At 34.4% G+C, this 18,093-nt stretch overlaps 1 protein-coding gene across 3 annotated transcripts in view; it reads left to right on the top strand.

The window, feature by feature from the left end:
- Positions 1–18,093, top strand: part of LOC113080370 (semaphorin-6B-like) — a 91,682-nt gene that overhangs the window by 56,372 nt on the left and 17,217 nt on the right. The window contains exons 2-8 of one of the 3 annotated variants that reach the window (XM_026252540.1): positions 611–734; positions 4,655–4,769; positions 7,064–7,124; positions 7,291–7,353; positions 14,815–14,910; positions 16,520–16,610; positions 16,925–17,044. In XM_026252540.1, the coding sequence (XP_026108325.1) occupies positions 629–734; positions 4,655–4,769; positions 7,064–7,124; positions 7,291–7,353; positions 14,815–14,910; positions 16,520–16,610; positions 16,925–17,044 (652 nt within the window). In that variant the 5' untranslated portion in view covers positions 611–628. Of the gene's footprint in view, positions 1–610; positions 735–4,654; positions 4,770–7,063; positions 7,125–7,290; positions 7,354–14,811; positions 14,911–16,519; positions 16,611–16,924; positions 17,045–18,093 lie in introns of those variants that run through there. The other 2 variants (XM_026252539.1, XM_026252541.1) reach the window with 2 other exon arrangements.

Below are 18,093 nucleotides of genomic sequence, written 5' to 3'. Positions count from 1 at the left end.
TTTAATAAAAATTGTTGTTATGCATTCATATTTTTATATTAGGATTAAGGTTTTATTTATTTCATTTATTTATTATTTATTAAGGTTTAGTTTAAATTTAGCCAAAAATAATTTCAGTTAAGTGCTTTTATGTTTTTTTTTTGTTGTTGTTGTTTTTGTTTATGTAATATTTAAATTTTATTTCAGCTTTATTTCAGTTAACAAAAATAGGTTCTAATAAATTTGATGAATATAAACCTAATGAAAAAATGGCTGACAGAGGAAAATGTTGAATGTAAATATATATTTTATTCAATGCTGCAACTAACGATTATTGTTTTATTTTTTTTTATTTATTTAAAATCCACAATTGCAATGTTGTGCAATATTTACATGTGATATTGCAATTTTGAGGTTAATAAAGCACTGATTTATTAGCTTAGCAACAATTCTCTTATGCTCTTTCATGCGGAATGGCTTTTTGTGTAACTCTTAATTGAGTTGTTTATGCAGATTGAGTTCTGCATTAGGTTGTCTGTGCAGATAGTGAATGGTGATGCAGTTCACTAGTACTCTATTGTGTTCTTTTCACTGTTTAGTTAATGTCATTTCTCTTTTCCTGTCTTCACAGCTGTGGTGTGTGGCTGCCATGGCGACCCTGACCCCCTGCTTTTTACGGATCTTTGCTGTCCTCCAATTGGCTGCCTGCTCATTTCCAGAGGAACCTGGCCCGTTAATCTCTGCCCCCGCTGAGGGTAAGGACACACCCCCTCACCAATTACAGTGTATCAGTTAAACAACTTCAGCAGGTTATTTTTCAGTTAGACATAAATGCCGCGTTTATGATCTTTTATGTATATAACTTTAGAGCATAACAGCACAATCAGCTACAAGTTCCTATTTTTGGCTCATAAATTAGTTTTGAGAAAAGGCACATGAGTTGAATTCCAAACTGTGCCAAGTGTGCATGATCATAAGCATAAAAAACAGTCAGTGTCTGGTGTGACCACCATTTGCCTCACGCAGTGCAACACATCTCCTTCACATAGAGTTGATCAGGTTGTTAATAGCCTGTGGAATGTTGGTCCACTTCTCTTCAATGGCTGTGCAAAGTTGCTAGATATTGGCAGGAACTTGAACACACTGTCGTATATTTTGATCCAGAGCATCCCAAACATGCTCAATGGGTGACATGTCCGGTGAGTATACTGGCCATGCAAGAACTGGGAGAACATGCAAGAACTTTTCAGCTTCCAGGAATTGTGTACAGATCCTTGCAACATGGGTCTGTGCATTATCATGCTGCAACATGAGGTGATGGTCATGGATGAATGGCACGACAATGGGCCTCAGGATCTCATTACGGTATCTCTGTGCATTCAAAATGCCATCAATAAAATGCACCTTTGTTCGTTGTCCATAACATATGCCTGCCCATGCCATATCCCCACCGCCACCATGGGCCACTCAATCCACAACGTTGACATGAGCAAACCCCTCACCCACAAGACGCCATACACCCTGTCTGCCATCTGCCCAGTACAGTGGCTGGTCTCAGACAATCTTGGAGGTGAAGATGCTGGATGTGGAGGTCCTGGGCTGGTGTGGTTACATGTGGTCTGAGGTTGTGAGGCTGGTTGGATGTATTGCCAAATTCTCTGAAATGCCTTTGGAGATGGCTTATGGTAGAGAATTGAACATTCAATTCACGGGAACAGCTCTTGTGGACATTCCTGCAGTCAGTAAGACAGTTGCACGCTCCCTCAAAACTTGCAACAATCCGTGGCACTGTGTTGTATGATAAAACTGCACATTTTATTTTGGCCAGCCTAAGGCACACCTGTGCAATAATCATGCTGTCTAATCATAATCTTGATATGCCACACCTGTGAGGTGGATAGATTATCTCGGCAAAGGAGAAGTGCTCACGAACACAGATTTAGACAGAGAAATAGGCCTTTTGTGTACATAGAAAAACTTTTAGATTCAGCTCATCCAAAAATGGGGACAAAAACAAAAATTTTGCATTTATAATTTTGTTCAGTGTATATACCGTAATATTATTATTTATATATATATTATTTATATATATATTATATTAAGCTAAATAGATAATACGACTGCTGTTATGTTAATAAAAATAAATACCATTATTTTGTCATTTTTAGTTGAAGTATGTTAGCTGTGCATCAGTGTTATTTTAGTATTATTTACATACTATCATAGTATTATATTATATTATATTATATTATATTATATTATATTATATTATATTATATTATATTATATTATATTATATTATATTATATTATATTATATTATATTATATTTAGTCCTGGGCAAAAAAAAAAAAATTTAATCGCAATTAATCACATGATTGTCTGTTAAGCACAAAACTAATAATGCCCTTAAAAGTAGTGTATTGTGCACTTTTTTCATTTAAAAGTACTGGTATATGAACAAAAGTACAATAAAATTTGGGGCCCATTCTTTGTATGTTGCTAACTCAGTTAGCTGGATGTGATTGTTGACGAATTGGCATAATCTTGGATTATTTGGTTCTTCAAAGCATATCCTGGATTTGCTGTCATAGCAACAAGTTCGTAAACGTAAACATGCTTGGGAATGTTCTTTTAAAGTGTTCTTTTAAATTTACATATGGTTAACACGTTGTGGACACGTCGCACTGTTTGTAAATCGTTTTGCACATTAGCGCTCAGTAAATGAAATACACCATATGGCTGTGATCATTTTAAAAGCCTTTTAACATAATGATGTTGGAACAAGCAAGACACAAACTCTCTCTGTGTGTGTGTGTGTGTGTGTGTGTGTACAATGGACCGTATTCCCTTCAGATCCCATTAAGCAGAATCAGTGATACTGATGTATAACCACTCATGCGCCTTTAATGATTCAGTAGAGACCAGAGGTTAAAGGTCATCCAGCACGATGTAGTTGGTGTTTATGTGGGTAAGGTTTTGTCCCCAAATCACATATGCTGTGAGGTCCTGCCAGTGTTCGCTCTCTGTGAAGAAAAGGGCTTAGTAAACATACTAAATAATGTCTTAATGATTAAGTAAAACAGCAGAAAGGGCTAGATTAAGAGGTAGATGAAAGAAATGTCATTATTGCAGTGGAAAAACAACAGAAGTCAGTGAAGAACTAAACAAACATGGTGGCACATGGTGTGTGTGTGTGTGTGAATCAAAGTGAAATAACGTGACCTTTTTAAGGGTTTTCCACACTTAATTGCTCTTGCAAAGCACAAAAACATTTAAACCCTTGTGAAATTTGTCCAAACAACTAGAGGCAAAGAACAAGCCAGCAACAACAACAGTATCTCTATCCTTCTCTCCTTATTACAGTGGAATTAATTAACAGCAGAAACTGTAAGAAATATCATTAGCATTCACGGTAAATATGTGGGTGTCCTCAGGCTTCTCAGATCCATCTGCGGTTGGAGGACACATTACTGTTGGGTTTTTTTTTCCTCTGGTAATCTGTTTTCTAATTGTGTTTGACTTCTTTCCACAACATTTGGAAAGCAATTTTCCTTATCTGAAATGTGTGAACGCTCTCTGAAGTGCTAGTGACTCTTTTCAGAGCATTTTATACAGGAGGGACTCTATATAAAACTTATCAGCTGTGCTCATGAATATTAATTATGTGACAGTACATTGGACCAGGAGTCTGATTGTCAGGGCAGGTTGCATAATAAGATTAGCACTTACTCTGTGTATTATTATGCACTATTATATAATATAATATTTATTAATCCTTTAGGTTAACTTTTATTTTATACTTTTAGTTTTTATTTTAATTATTAGTTATTTTGTTATGTGCTTTGTCATTTTTATTATTTATAATAAAAAATATTTTTATAATTCTAATTTAAATGTATTTTTGTTTTAGTTTTATTCATTTTAGTACTTTACTTATTATATTTATTATATATGCTGTATGATATGTTTTAATTAAAAAATTAATTAGCAAATTACCATGTTTCAATTTTACTTTTAGTTAACAATAACAATGTTGCGTTCATTCATTCATTCAGAAAAGAAAAGGTGATATTTTTCATGGATACCCTGGCTAATCTTTTCAATATAATTTAAGTAAATTAGTCAGCTCTAAAATGACAAAAAAGCACCATAAAGGTGCATATATCAAATAAGTAAATAACATAAGTTGTCCACATGACACATTCATAATGTAAACAAATCAGGCTTTTCATTGAATCGTTTATGTTTTTCAATGAATCAGTTCAGAAACAGACTAAAAGATCCATTTATGAATTGAACTGATTCAGTTCTTGAGTTCAACTCACTGATTCAATGGTCCAGTCCCAGTGGTTAACTGTCCACTGTAACATAAATATGACATATTTATTGTTTTTGAGTGAACTTTCACTTTAAGACAGCTTGTTTTTGGACTCTGCTTGGTGAAGACTCAGTGATGTATGTCTTTGTCCTTTCTTCATGTCTCAGAGGTTCTCCATCTTTAACTCTTCAGGGGAAAGTGATGGACACATTCCTGCCTGTGTTTTAGTGTCTGTTTCATCTATCCATATTTCATATTTTGGCTCTTTTGTTTGGGAGCTCCCATCGCAGCTAGTAATTTTTCCACATTTTGACTTCCCTCTCTTCTGAATTGTCTCTGGTTCTTTGTTTGTCAGTGGTGAGGCGCTATCCAGTGTTTGTGGGCCGGGCGCATCGCTCTTACACCCGTCAGGAGCCGCTGTATATTCAGACCGTCCTGAAAGTCAACCGTACACTCTACATCGGAGCCAGGTAATGCCAACAATTCAACAATACACACTTCAAATGATAATAATTCTTACATTTTTTACGTTATAAAGTTTATTTTGCATATAGTTGCACATACTGTATTACTGAGGAATTGAATTATTTTCTGTTGTAAACATTGTTATTTTGTTATTATTAATATGTCATTATGTTTGTAAATACATTTTTAACTTAGTATTTTAAAAATTGTTATTTAATAAAAACTGTAATAATCATATTTTACATGATTTCATTTCATTTTAAATATTCAATAAAATGTAATTTTTATATACTTTTTTTAGTTTTATATTTTCACTATTTGCTTTAATTTTATACTAATCTTGAAATATGCTTTTGCCCTTTTATTGGTATTTTATTATCACAATTTTATTCATATTGTTTTTCATGATTAGATTTATTTTAATGCTGTTTAGTTCAGTTTGAGTTTTTATTTATTTCCAGTTAATAATTTTAGTGCTTCAACTTTCCATGACAACATTTCAAATATTTTTATTTTTTCCTCTCATATTTTTAGATTTTAGATTTCAGCTTCATGTCAATTAACCAAAATCTTTGACTATAATTATCTCTAATAACCATGTTGGTAACTGACAACATTTTAAGTCATCAAGATGTTAATTTGAGCTTTAATTCCACCCACTCTATTCACACAGTAACATCTCTGTTAGGTTTTACATTCTGAATTAATATAACATGAATATAATATCCTCTCTGTTATTAAAACCTTTCTATTTTGCTATACCATGTCGGTACCTAATTGGTCTTAAATGGAAATGACAGGTTACACAATGAGAAAATGTCATTAGGTTTCAAAGCTCTGACAAGAACACTCCGTCCTTCTAGCTCAACAGCATCAGCAGTAAAACAGCATGTTCTCTCCACACAGTCAGAGAGTGTGTGTGGATCTTGTGATGGGAAATCTGTGTCCAGTTTGACTGGTGTTACTTTTAGTTACATCTTTGAAATGGGTCAGATGGACAGGCCTTCAAAGGGTTTGGACTCCCGAGGGAGTTGACATGTGGTCCTGGTTAGGCGCTGCTTGAAAGTTAAACCCCTGTTCGCTGACCTTTAACCATTACACAGTCGAGCCGCTTAAACGCTTGCTTTCTCTGTAGCTAGAGAACAGATATAGTCTGTTATATACACTCTCTTAGACATTCTGGAAAGTTGAAACTTATACACCGGTTCCTGTCACCACAAAACCCCAGAGCTGAGAGCTCAAATATAGACTGTTCTCATAGACAGCTTTTATCAAAACTCTTTAGTGCTTCAGTGTGTTATGTGCTGAAATATATATTCACAGACTTTCTGTTTGTTATTGTTTACATGACTGTTGTTTTGATATTATTTATATACTATTTAGTATTTAATATTATTTTTAAAAATTACCTTATATGTTTTATACTATCAGCTATCATTTTAATTTTGGGTACTTTTGTTATGCTTCTTTATGTCATTTTCATTTATTTATTTATAATTTCTGTTTATATTTATTTGAAGTTTTATAATTTGTAATATTTTAACCTATACTTTAAGTTCAATATTTCAAAATTTTGCATTTAGGTTTTCATCTATGTATGTATAGATAGATAGATAGATAGATAGATAGATAGATAGATAGATAGATAGATAGATAGATAGATAGATAGATAGATAGATAGATAGATAGATAGATAGATAGATAGATAGATAGATAGATAGATAGATAGATAGATAGATAGATAGATAGTTTGTTTTGGTTTTATAAACAAAAACAATTATTCATATGTTTTAGTTAACAATAACAACAAGTACATGGCAGATGCATTCGTAAATTTACTTACCAAAATATCATATTGTTTTAATATGTCTTCAATTATTATTATAATTTTTGTTTATTTTTAAATAGTATTAGTATTTTTACTCTTTTTAAAGCATTAACCTAATTTATTTTTGGTAGATTTATGCTCAAAACAAGAAAATGGGATAAACCAAAAACATTTAATAAATATTAGATATGTTTACTGAAAATGACTATCAAAACCATTATATACAAATTTGCTTCTCAAGTAAATGTGTTTTTAGTTCATATATTTATTTCATGGATGTTTTTCCTAATTAAATTATTTTTTTATGTGTGTGTGTTGTGTTTTGCCTACTCTATAATATGTAAAGTATGTGAACTGTGATTCAGTATTTTAATTGTAAATTAAGGCCCATTTTCATTGTTACTGCTAATGCTGGTCTTCGTATACGGGGTGTGTGTGTGTGTGTGTGTGTGTGTGTGTGTGTTGCTGCAGAGATGACCTTTATCGAGTGGAACTGGACCATGTGTCTGGAGATGAAATGTTCTACAGCAAGGTGAGCCCTTGTAGTGCTCTCTCTCTCTCACACACACACACACACACACGCACACACACACACACACACACACACACACACACACACACACACAATTGCATGTAAGACACCTTGCTTATTTTACCTTGAATGTAGGTAATGATTTTACTCCCTTGTTGTTCCACAGAAAAGGACGTGGGAATCCAATAAGAATGACATCCGCATCTGTAGAATGAAGGGCAAACATGAGGTGAGTGTTCAGTGCCAAATAACACAAAGTTTTTTTCACATTTCACGGCCCTTTTAGCACCGTCTTAGCAAGGAAATCATTCACATCACAGCACTTTGAGTGATTTACTGTTGCCAGGAGCTCGATGTTTCAAACCTTAGGCAGAGCTCATACAAATAACTTCACCCAGAACTTCTTCTCTACACTCCAGTAAAATATAAGGATTTTGCTTATTTCTGCAGTCTTGCCTCTCAGCGGATGCTTTTAGCCTTATTGTGGACGATTACTTACAGCCTTGGTCAGTTTTGGTTGTTATTGAGGGATGTGGATTTTCCTGTTATTTGCTTGTGTTTTTAACTTCTGTGATTCGTTCACTTTTATGACTCTGGCTGTTTTATCAAGTATGCTATCTTTCCCACAGCTGATGTGTGTCTAGTGCAACTTGACAGACACTTACAGTTGCATTTATGTATTTAGCAGTTGAAGTGTCTTACAACATAGAACAATAGAGCCAACAATATTCATAGTATGCAATGGCAGCTTCATTTGAAAAAATTGTAAATGTTTTTTGTGTGTGTGTGTGTGTGTGTGTGTGTGTGTGGCTAATTCCACACATCTTAAATCCAGAAATATCATCCAAAAATGAACACAGATCTGAAATGAGGTATTTTGATCTTCTTTAAGTTTTACTTTATTCCTAGGCAAAGTTAATGATGCTCTTTGTAATTGTTTTTCTTAATGCAGTTACCGTAGTCATACAGTTCATGGAAAGCTGGTGGTAAATGTAATTTTACTGAAATATTGGGGTACCTTTTGCTATAGCAGTTTGTGTGTCTCCATTGGAAAGAGTTTTGGCCTTACTTCAGCACATTTGGACCTGAGAGCTCCTGCAGCAGTTCACTTATGTTCAGCTCAGTAATGATCCATCTACATGCTGGTTTGGTAAAAACAGGTGATATTCTAGCATTACATAATAAACTGCAGAAGTTAAGATGATTTTAAGAGGGCGATTTGACATGTTAGCAGGAAACATAACCTTTATTACAAGAGATCTCTATTGAGGGATGGATCACGATGAACTAACAACTGACAACTTATTCTTGTAATGAGAAGCACTTTAAACATTAACACAATTGTTTGACACAATCTGTTTGTTTAAAGCGTTTTAAGGGACTTGACTTGACTGCAAAAAAAAAAAAAGTATACTATCGTATATAATCACAACATTTTGGCCAAATTGTGCTGCCCTACAAACAAGCATAGCAAACCTGGAGTTGTTTTTAATCAAATTTTATATAGTGCTGTCAAACGATTAATCACATCCAAAATAAAAGTAGTTGTTTACATAATATGTATGTGTACTGTATATATTTACACATATATGTGTACTGTATATATTTATTATATATATATATATATATATATATATATATATATATATATATATATATATATATATATATATATATATATATATGCATGCATGCATATATTTCAGTTTTTTTATTATATTATTTGTTATTCAATTTATATTATTTATATAATATTAATTACATTAATATAAATATAGACATTTAAATACATGTAATTGTTTTCAAAATAAAATATGTACTATATATGTGTATATATATATATATATATATATATATATATATATATATATATATATATATATGTATACATAATACATATACACAGTTCACACACATATATTATGTAAACATAAAACAAACTTTATTTTGAAAGCGATTAATCGTTTCACAACACTATTTTTTAAACTGCAACTGTTTGTTTGTTTTTTTATCAGAAAATAATTGATTGTTTTCCCTAAAGTTATTAGTGATTCTCAATCTTTTTTTGTTTTGTTTTGTTTTGTTATTAGTTTATTGTATTTGAATTAGCATAATGACATCATGCTTTTAGCCATTGATAGTTTGATTATATATATTTTTTTATTAGTCGTTAAATCACCACTGCTGCAGCAATACAGCTTTAGACATTATTTTTGGACTTTGTGTCAGATTTTGCACCATTTTTTTTCACCTTTTGAGCATCCTGCTGGGAGTATTGAATTTTTAAGTCAGCATGAATGGAAAAATCTTTAACTTTTGAAAGCACATCTCAAGTCCCACGTAGTCTGCAACTTAAGTTGATTTTGAAAATGTGTGTTTTTTTTTCACATCCCTTGATCTGCCCTGCCCAAATAATTCTCCTGAACTCTTTGTTCAATATTCTTTTTTACTTAAGAAGATTTGAGAGTTTGCGAAGGCCTGTTTTTTCAAGCCGCATGCAGTCGGTTCTCACGTCTGAATCTCAGCCTCGATTGTTTCTCTCTTTGATGTTTTTGTGATAAATCTATTCTTACTCTTCAGTTAAGGAGCTAATAACCTTCTTCCTTCTGTGCCCACCTTCATAATGTAAGAGTCGTGCTTTCCCGCTCTTTCGCAAACCAGGCCTTTTTAATAGATGTGTATGACTGCAGGGGAGAGAACTTCAAGGGACTGAGTGTCAAACCTGGACAAGGATTATTGTTTGGCAAGAGGGAGCTTACAAATTAGACCTGTCTGCCACCCACCCACATGTTCGCTCAAATCTGAGACATCAAACACGCACCTGTGAATCTCTGCCTCCGGCAACTTCTGCAACAGGCTCTCAAGATCTCTGCTTCTCACTTTCTCTTTCTTGCTATTGTGCATTGTTTTTGTTCGTGATCGCTAATTACCTCAAACTATAAACCGGTTTTTCACAGCGTTCGCCTCTAATTGTGTGAGATTGACAGAATATTAGCGCAGACGGAATGGAAATAAGTCCATTTGAGAGACATGTCCAATTAAGCATCCCTCTGTCAGAGATCTGACCGCACACCTCCACACACCACTTATAGCAGACCTAAAACTGAAGCCAGGGTTTGCACTTCATCTGCTCTGGGATAAGATTAGGTGGACTTTAGAAAGTGCTGTCAGATGAAATGTGTTTGATCTGATGTAGCATGTGTTCCTGCAGTAATTGTGTTCTGCTGCTTGATTTAAGCTGACATGATTTCATAATGAGGGAGGAAATTCAATATCCTTATTCTGACTCCTCTCTCTCTCTCTCTCTCTCTCTCTCTCTTTCTCACACACACACACACACACACTTACTACAGTGAGGATCTGTAAAATAGCACTGTGTTCATGAGAAGAGAATTATTGTTAAAACGAAGACAATTAAAATATATTTTTTGTTAATTGAAATAAAATTATATTATTATTTTAAAAATATCAATTATACTTATATAATTAAAAAATGTTGCCTTGGCAGTTAAGTGAAAAGTAATGAATTTAAAATAGAAAGTGACAACTGAATAATAAATACATTTAATACCAATTGAAATATTTGAAGAGTAATTAATAAAAATAACAATCACACAACACATTTGCTATAGAACCTTATTCAAGTGAAATCTGAAATGATGAAAAACACTTCAACAAAAATGACAATTGATTGAAATATGCTGAAGATGAAGTGTATTAAACATATATAAACGTATATAAACATTACATTTAAAGGAAAACTGAAATATTAATTAGATGGAAACTGAAAATAAGAAAAGTTGCATTGGTCGTGGACAGAAATATAATAAGACAAATACTGAAATAAGTAAATCTAAGTAAAAACAAAATAAAAATGTCATAATAACAACAAATTACTAAAACATTGAAACACTGAAACATGATGAAAAACTTAAAACTATAAAAACAAGTGAAAATGTTGCTTTGCAAACAAGTGAAATATCTCAACAAATAAGTTAAAATATAAAATTAGTCAATTGAAAACTGAAATAAATGTATTAAATCTAAATAGAAATAAATATGACAAAATCGCTTAACCAAAATTATAGTTTAAGCGCTAGCGTTGGCAGAAGTGCATTAAATCACAACAACATCTTAAGAGGTGGATAAATGGATCATTCATAATTCATATGAAGACGCAGGAGTTGAATTACTGCGTTTGGCTGTCACTCGTGCAGTTTTGATTGGCTTTTATGAAGTGCAAGATAAACAGATTTCTACAGAAATAACACAGTGTCTATAGCAAGATCACATCTGCCGCCTGTGATGCTCCTTAAGGGAGTATAGAAGTGTGTGTGTGAGATGTGATAGATACACTCACATCCTCTCTAGTATCTGTTCTCGCCTCTCGTCGAGTTCCAATTGTCATTTTTATTGGCTTGAAGGGCACTGCAGGAAGAGGACTTCATTTGTGGGGTCGTTCTGAATGAAAATGAGCAACGGGGTCCCTTCATGAGCGATTCACTGAATATCTTTTCCTCGGCCATGAAGAAAATGTTATTGCTCTGATATTGCTGTTTTATAGCTCAAGGCACTTGAGCAGGTTTGTCTCAGATGTCTTGACAAAAATGTCTTAGGAGGAATAAAATAGACACAGTGAGATAATTGTTAGGAGCTATAAAACTGCAGGAAAGTATGTGAACCTTTTTTTTTAATTTTTTTTTTTAAAGCATTTAAATTTGATCTAAACTTCAGCTTGTTGTGTGTAAACATACATATTTACTCTATTCATGTTTACACATTTATGATTTTTCTCTTGTGTATGTTCCTTGTTCCGCAACATTAAGCAATTAAACATTTAATTTTTTTTTTTTTTTTTTGTTAATGGAACATTTTATAAAACATTCAAGCTAAATATTGCATATGTTTTTTTTGTTGAATATCATATTTAATGCATCAGACTTGAGAGATGAACAAATACATTTTCCTTAAAAGCCTGATGATCATATTTGATAGTGACACTCATATTTTAACACGATTCTTTTCAAATTCTCCATTATGGACAATCAAGTTGCTTCTGCCCAGTAAGCGTTCATCTTGAAATATTACCACAACATAAAATTTATTATGCCTACTTTAGAAAAATCAGTAAAAATTTCACAATAAAAAGGTTCATAAACCATGAACTGAAGGTGGGTGTTTTAACAATTATACTAAAAGGTTTTTTACTTTCTAAAACTTCTAAACCATCAATCAGACAGCAGAAGGCATGCAGTAGATGGTTTACGACAAGCTTTTCAGCAAAGTTTTGATCCTTTAGACAAATCTTTTGTACGAATCTTTATATGGTTAAGTACTAAATGTGCCGTAATCTGACAGCAAGTGATTTTGGTGCAGAAAGAAGTGAAAAGCAATTGGAGTGGGAGGAACATGCAGAGAGAGAACAAGGAGTGGTGACTGGTGAGGGGTGAGGAAGGTGAGAAGAAAGAAAGCAGAGTGAAGGAGTAAGGGACTTTGATCAGAGCAGAAAGGAGTCTGCCGGGGTACGGGAATCGTACACTGCCTTGTCACACGCTCTGATCTGAATGATAAATCTTGACACTTTTTTGATGGTGTTTCACAGAGCCCTGAAGCACATGTGCTCATCCCCAGAGCGAAACTTGCTTTTTACACCTCTGACGGGCGTACGGATCGACCCGCGCGCCAACCTGCATCTCTGATGAATTCAATTTTACAGTTTATGAAGCGGAACGTAAGATCTCCCCACCCCTGCAGAGAGTTTACAGCACACTCTTCCAGCTGGGCCGTTCTGCTCATGTTCAGCTGGATGTTTATGATGAACCTGAGTCCGGAGGGGAATAGATGGGCTTCAAGACAACGTGGCGCCAAAATTGAGCTTATTTTCTTTCTTACTAAATCTCCTTAGTCTTAATTTAGTCTTAATAGTTCACATTATACTCATGAAAAAATGTCCATCAACAAATCAGTTTACTCAGCTAAAACAGATTTCCTATCCTGATTATGTAAGCAAGGCCTTGTGGGCGGGGAAACATAATATTAACCAATTAGATATTGAGTGTTGCTTGTATGTGCAAAACATCGAATGAAAGGGGCTCCTTTTTTTGGACTGTTGCCGCAGGTTGCTTATTTAGTCTTGGGATGAAGCAAACCACCCTTTCCCCTGGAATGCAATTTCAAACTTTTGAAATGAAAGATACAATAAAACACGATGTGCAATAAAGAAATAATATTTGACTAAATTAATGAATTACGTTTGACACTGAATGCATGTGCATTGTATGCGATCACTGGCATCAGTTGCAAATATTAAACATTTAGAAAAATCTTACACAAAAAAAAAAAAACACATACAGAAGGAAGAAGCTGTCAGTGTTGATATGGGAATGTAAGAACATACCTCAACATATCTTTCACAGCATCCAGGTGGAAATACTCACGATAATAAGAGGTGAAAGGTTGCGTCATTTTATATGCTCTCACTCTCACGCACAGACTTCAGCTTATCAAAAATGAAAAGATCCCTGTCCTTCTTGCTATTCAAACACATGCACACACATGCTGTAAGTTGATCTGTCGCTAGGGAGTATGTGTTTAATGCTGTGAGCAGCTTGAACACATTTGTAATGACATCTCTTGTGCAAACACATGCACACAGCGAACGGTGGACATGCATCTGTAACAACACATAGACCCTCAGCAGTCCTGCTAATCACCTCAAAGAGCCTGACCTCAGTGTCGGCACCCTCAGGTTTCAGCTCCACCAGGAGGCCCAGTCAAACTCAATGGGCAGAGCAGTGAATGGGCCCTATGGTGGAGCTGCTCGATGGGGCCCACATGCAGGGGTTTTAGCAAAATACACAAAACCACTTCAAAAGTTCCATTGATGTCCGTCAGGGAACAAAGGCATTCCTGATGCATGAGTGTTCACAGCTGGCTATCCAGTAGCTTTCAGGTCGGCTTTTATAGCTGGACCCACGTCGTGATGCATTCAAGTCCAGCTACTTCCTGTTTCTGTGCTACACATAGACGTGCAGCAACATTGTGCAAATCTAGTCCAAATACCATGTAAAAACCTGGAGAAAATTAATATTTTTTGATGATGCCCACAGTGTGGGCTCTGTGGTGGAGCTGCAAGCGTGGACCTACTTCTCTGCTGTCTGTCTTCCAAAACAAACACAGCACTCAAAATAATGATGTCTGGGGGAAAATGACTTGTGAAGCTGGGTCAATATTTACAGCCTTATTCTTTTGTCCGTCGAACCCTACCCTTTCATGTCTGACCCAATGCACACTGTTTTTGTTCATCTCTCTCTCCTTCACCCAAATTTGAATTAGCATTCAAATGACTTTGTTAAATGACATGAAAGTCAAATGCTGCCAAGTCATTGTGATTCAAAGTAAAATACAGAGAGTCTGATATTATCACTGCTGTTTCCACTCAATAATTAATATGTATAGTGGTTTCTATAGTGTTTATTAATTTTGAGATAACATAATTATACAAACTCTCTCTCTCTCTCTCTCTCTCTCGCTCTCTCTCTCTCTCCCTCAGTTTTAAACCTAAAACATTTAGTTTATTTTCAGGTTTTTGTTTAAATGTTGAAACCTCAAATTTGACAAGAATAATGAATATGTTTTAAGTTTCAAACAAGAGTAATTCTTATCTTTTTCTCTGTGTTTCCTTAAGGAGGAGTGTCGTAATTATATTAAGGTGTTGTTGAGCCATGATGGTGGGCTGTTTGTGTGCGGGACAAATGCTTTCAACCCGCTGTGTGCCAATTACACGGTAAGTGTTCCTCAATGCCTGCAGATTTCACCGTCTCCCCTGCGTTTACCGCAGCAAACATGTAGAGCGTGTAAAGCACAATTCTACACAAACAACACAAGGTTCAGTTCTGTTCATCTGTCTATATGTGGAAGAAATTCAACAGGAGCTCGTTATTTTATTACATTTTTGAACACAAGGTTACATAATACTGTGTATCACTAATTTAGTTACATATTCTGTGTTGTTTGCATCATGTCACCCACCTCACAGTTTTACTACTAAACTAAATACAGTTCAGTCATTAAAAATGTGTGAGTCATATCCACTGAATCATTAGAAAGAATCGGTTCAGTTGAACTCATACATGCATGTTTACAATGCATTAACAATAATGAAAGTGGATCAGCATTGATGGAAGGTCAATCGCCTTAATGATTTCAATTCAGTAAATAGATGCACACAATTACATTGGAGGCTTCTGATGAGATGATGCTCATTAGACTTGTATCAGAATTATGAATGCATATGTAAATTGTTTTGGGAGTGAATCTTTTAGGAGTCTGAATTATATCACACCAAAATCGAAGGGCAAAAACTGAGTTTACAATCACAATTCTGTTTTTTAACCACATAATAAAAAATAAAAGGATAGTTGTGACTATTCTATATGTGAGTTTCTCTCTCAGACTTTATGTCTCACAATTCTGTATTTATATATAGCAATTCTGACTTTATATCTTGCAGTTCTGACTTATTTAAAAAATATGTGAGAAAAAAGTCAGATTTGTGAGATAAAATCATTTGTTTATTTATTTATCTGGCATACATACATTACCAAAGAACTGAGTTAATTTTTTTTGTGCATTCAAACGATTAATCACGAATAATCGTATCCAAAAATTGTAGTTTTTGTTTACATTATATATGTGTGTGCTGTATATTATGTATATATAAACGCACACGCATGCATGCATATATTTATTTATTTTTTTTTTTTACATTTATATAGAAAATATATTTATATGTGATATAAATATTTTCAAAATATATGCTGTATGTGTGTGTATTTATTCATACATAATAAATATACACAATACACCCACATATGTTATTTAAACAAAACTTTTATTTTGGATGCGATTAATCGCAATTAATCGTTTGACAGCTTAAATGTTCAGTTGGTCATATGGTATTTAATGTTTCATCTTTTAATTCAGCATATGTTTTCTTTTGAACTTGTGGTGGAATTTCACAGGGATACTTCACGAGACTCACTCTTTTGTTGCGAGCAGATTTTCAGGCCACATCTTCAAATCATTGTTTTAAGGTATATTACAACATCAGAGCTGATTTACTGCTTCATATAAAACTGAAAAGGCCTTTCTGGAGACAGTTTGGTAGGTTCGTTTTATTTGTGAGATAAATCGTCACGCACTACAGTTGTGTTTTGAAGTCTCTCTCACCCATGCACACGCTCACTAACACTCTCGACTGTTGCTGGGAGCGTGTAGAAATGATAGCAGCGCTTGTGAATGTGTTTGGAGATGTGTGTGGTTTATAACAGCTATCATCCTCTAAGAGTGTCATATTCTGTCCTCACAAACAGTACGTGTGTGTGTTTGTACAGAGAGACACTCTGGAATTGGTCGGCGAGCCCATCAGTGGAATGGCCCGGTGTCCTTATGATCCCAAACACGCAAACGTGGCTCTGTTTGCAGGTAACTGACTGTCTTTTGTGGCTATGTAATGACTCTAACTCACATTATTTACATAATGGACTGATTCGTTTAGCACTTTTGTAATCTGTGATAATAAGAGCCGTACACCCAGTGGATACACAGCATAATAATGTTTAATTTCACCTAATTTATAGCTGTTTTATTTGCCTTCATAAATGTGTTTAACCACCTCTTCTTAACATCGTTAAGCTCAAGGATTTTCAGTTCGAGCCTTTTGCCACATATATCATCATGGCACAATGTCGATGCTCACTTCTGGTTATTGGCCGCTGACCTCTGCCGTTTGACCTCAGAGGGCAGCTTGTTCACGGGGACAGTGACTGACTTCCTGGCCATCGACGCTGTCATTTACCGCAGTTTGGGAGAGAGTCCAGCCCTGCGCACGATCAAGCATGATTCCAAATGGTTCAGAGGTACTGTTTCATACATAAAATAAAACCATAAATGTTTGGTTTTAAATGGTCCTTCTATGGAATCACCGGTTTACTTCACTCATTTATTCATACATACAGTAATAAATATACACAATACCCACATATGTTATGTAAACAAAAACTTTTATTTTAGATGCGATTAATCATGATTAATCTTTGACAGCTTAAATGTTGCAGGAAAATTTTTTTAGGCTAAATCGTGTGCACAATTTACTAATTCGTTCCCTCAATGTACTAAAACGTGCACACGATTACTATTGCGTTCCCTCGATCTACTATTTTGTTCACCCGATTTATAAATTCTTTGCACGATTTACTAATTAGTTCCCTTTATTTGCTAAATCGTGCGCATGATTTAGCAAATCGAGGAAACGCAATAGTAAATCGAGGAAATGCAATAGTAATAGCACACAATTTATTTATTTTTTCTTGCATGTCATGTACGGGTTCTGTAGGTATTTAATGTTTCATCTACTTAAAAATAAAGGCTCTTTATTGGCATTGATGGTTTCTTTAAGAACGTCCAAAGAACCTTTCGGTCACACAAAAGGTGCTTCATAGTGGAAAAATGTTCTTCACACTAAAAAGAACAGTTCACATATTTTGAAAATGTTTTTTTGAGAGCGTTGTTTAATTGGTCATAATATAGGTTAAAACACTATATTTGTATATTTTAAACATTGTTTTTAGTGCTACAGAAACAGATTCAAACAAGGGACAAGTCAAACTTATTTTCAGTTCATCGTACCGTCAATAGAGCAAAAGCTGCACCTAACCTGGATTATTCCTTATTAAGTCAATTTGCATTTGTCTTACTCTGAAATCAACTTGTCATCCTGAAGTGGGGTTTATTTTGTAGATTTCAAAATAGTTTCATGAAGCAGCTCACAGCACTGAATTCTGAGTGTGATTTCACACCAGACACACCGAGAGCACTAACAAAACCAATTTTTTTTTTTTACCTGAGTTGTTTTTCACAAATATGCGAGACCTTGTAACCACGGGAAACTGCACAGAGCTCTTGGAGC

The sequence above is a fragment of the Carassius auratus genome, unplaced genomic scaffold, assembly GCF_003368295.1.
Source record: "Carassius auratus strain Wakin unplaced genomic scaffold, ASM336829v1 scaf_tig00031054, whole genome shotgun sequence".
Taxonomy (NCBI): domain Eukaryota; kingdom Metazoa; phylum Chordata; class Actinopteri; order Cypriniformes; family Cyprinidae; genus Carassius; species Carassius auratus.
This window is presented reverse-complemented; position numbering and strand designations above follow the sequence as displayed.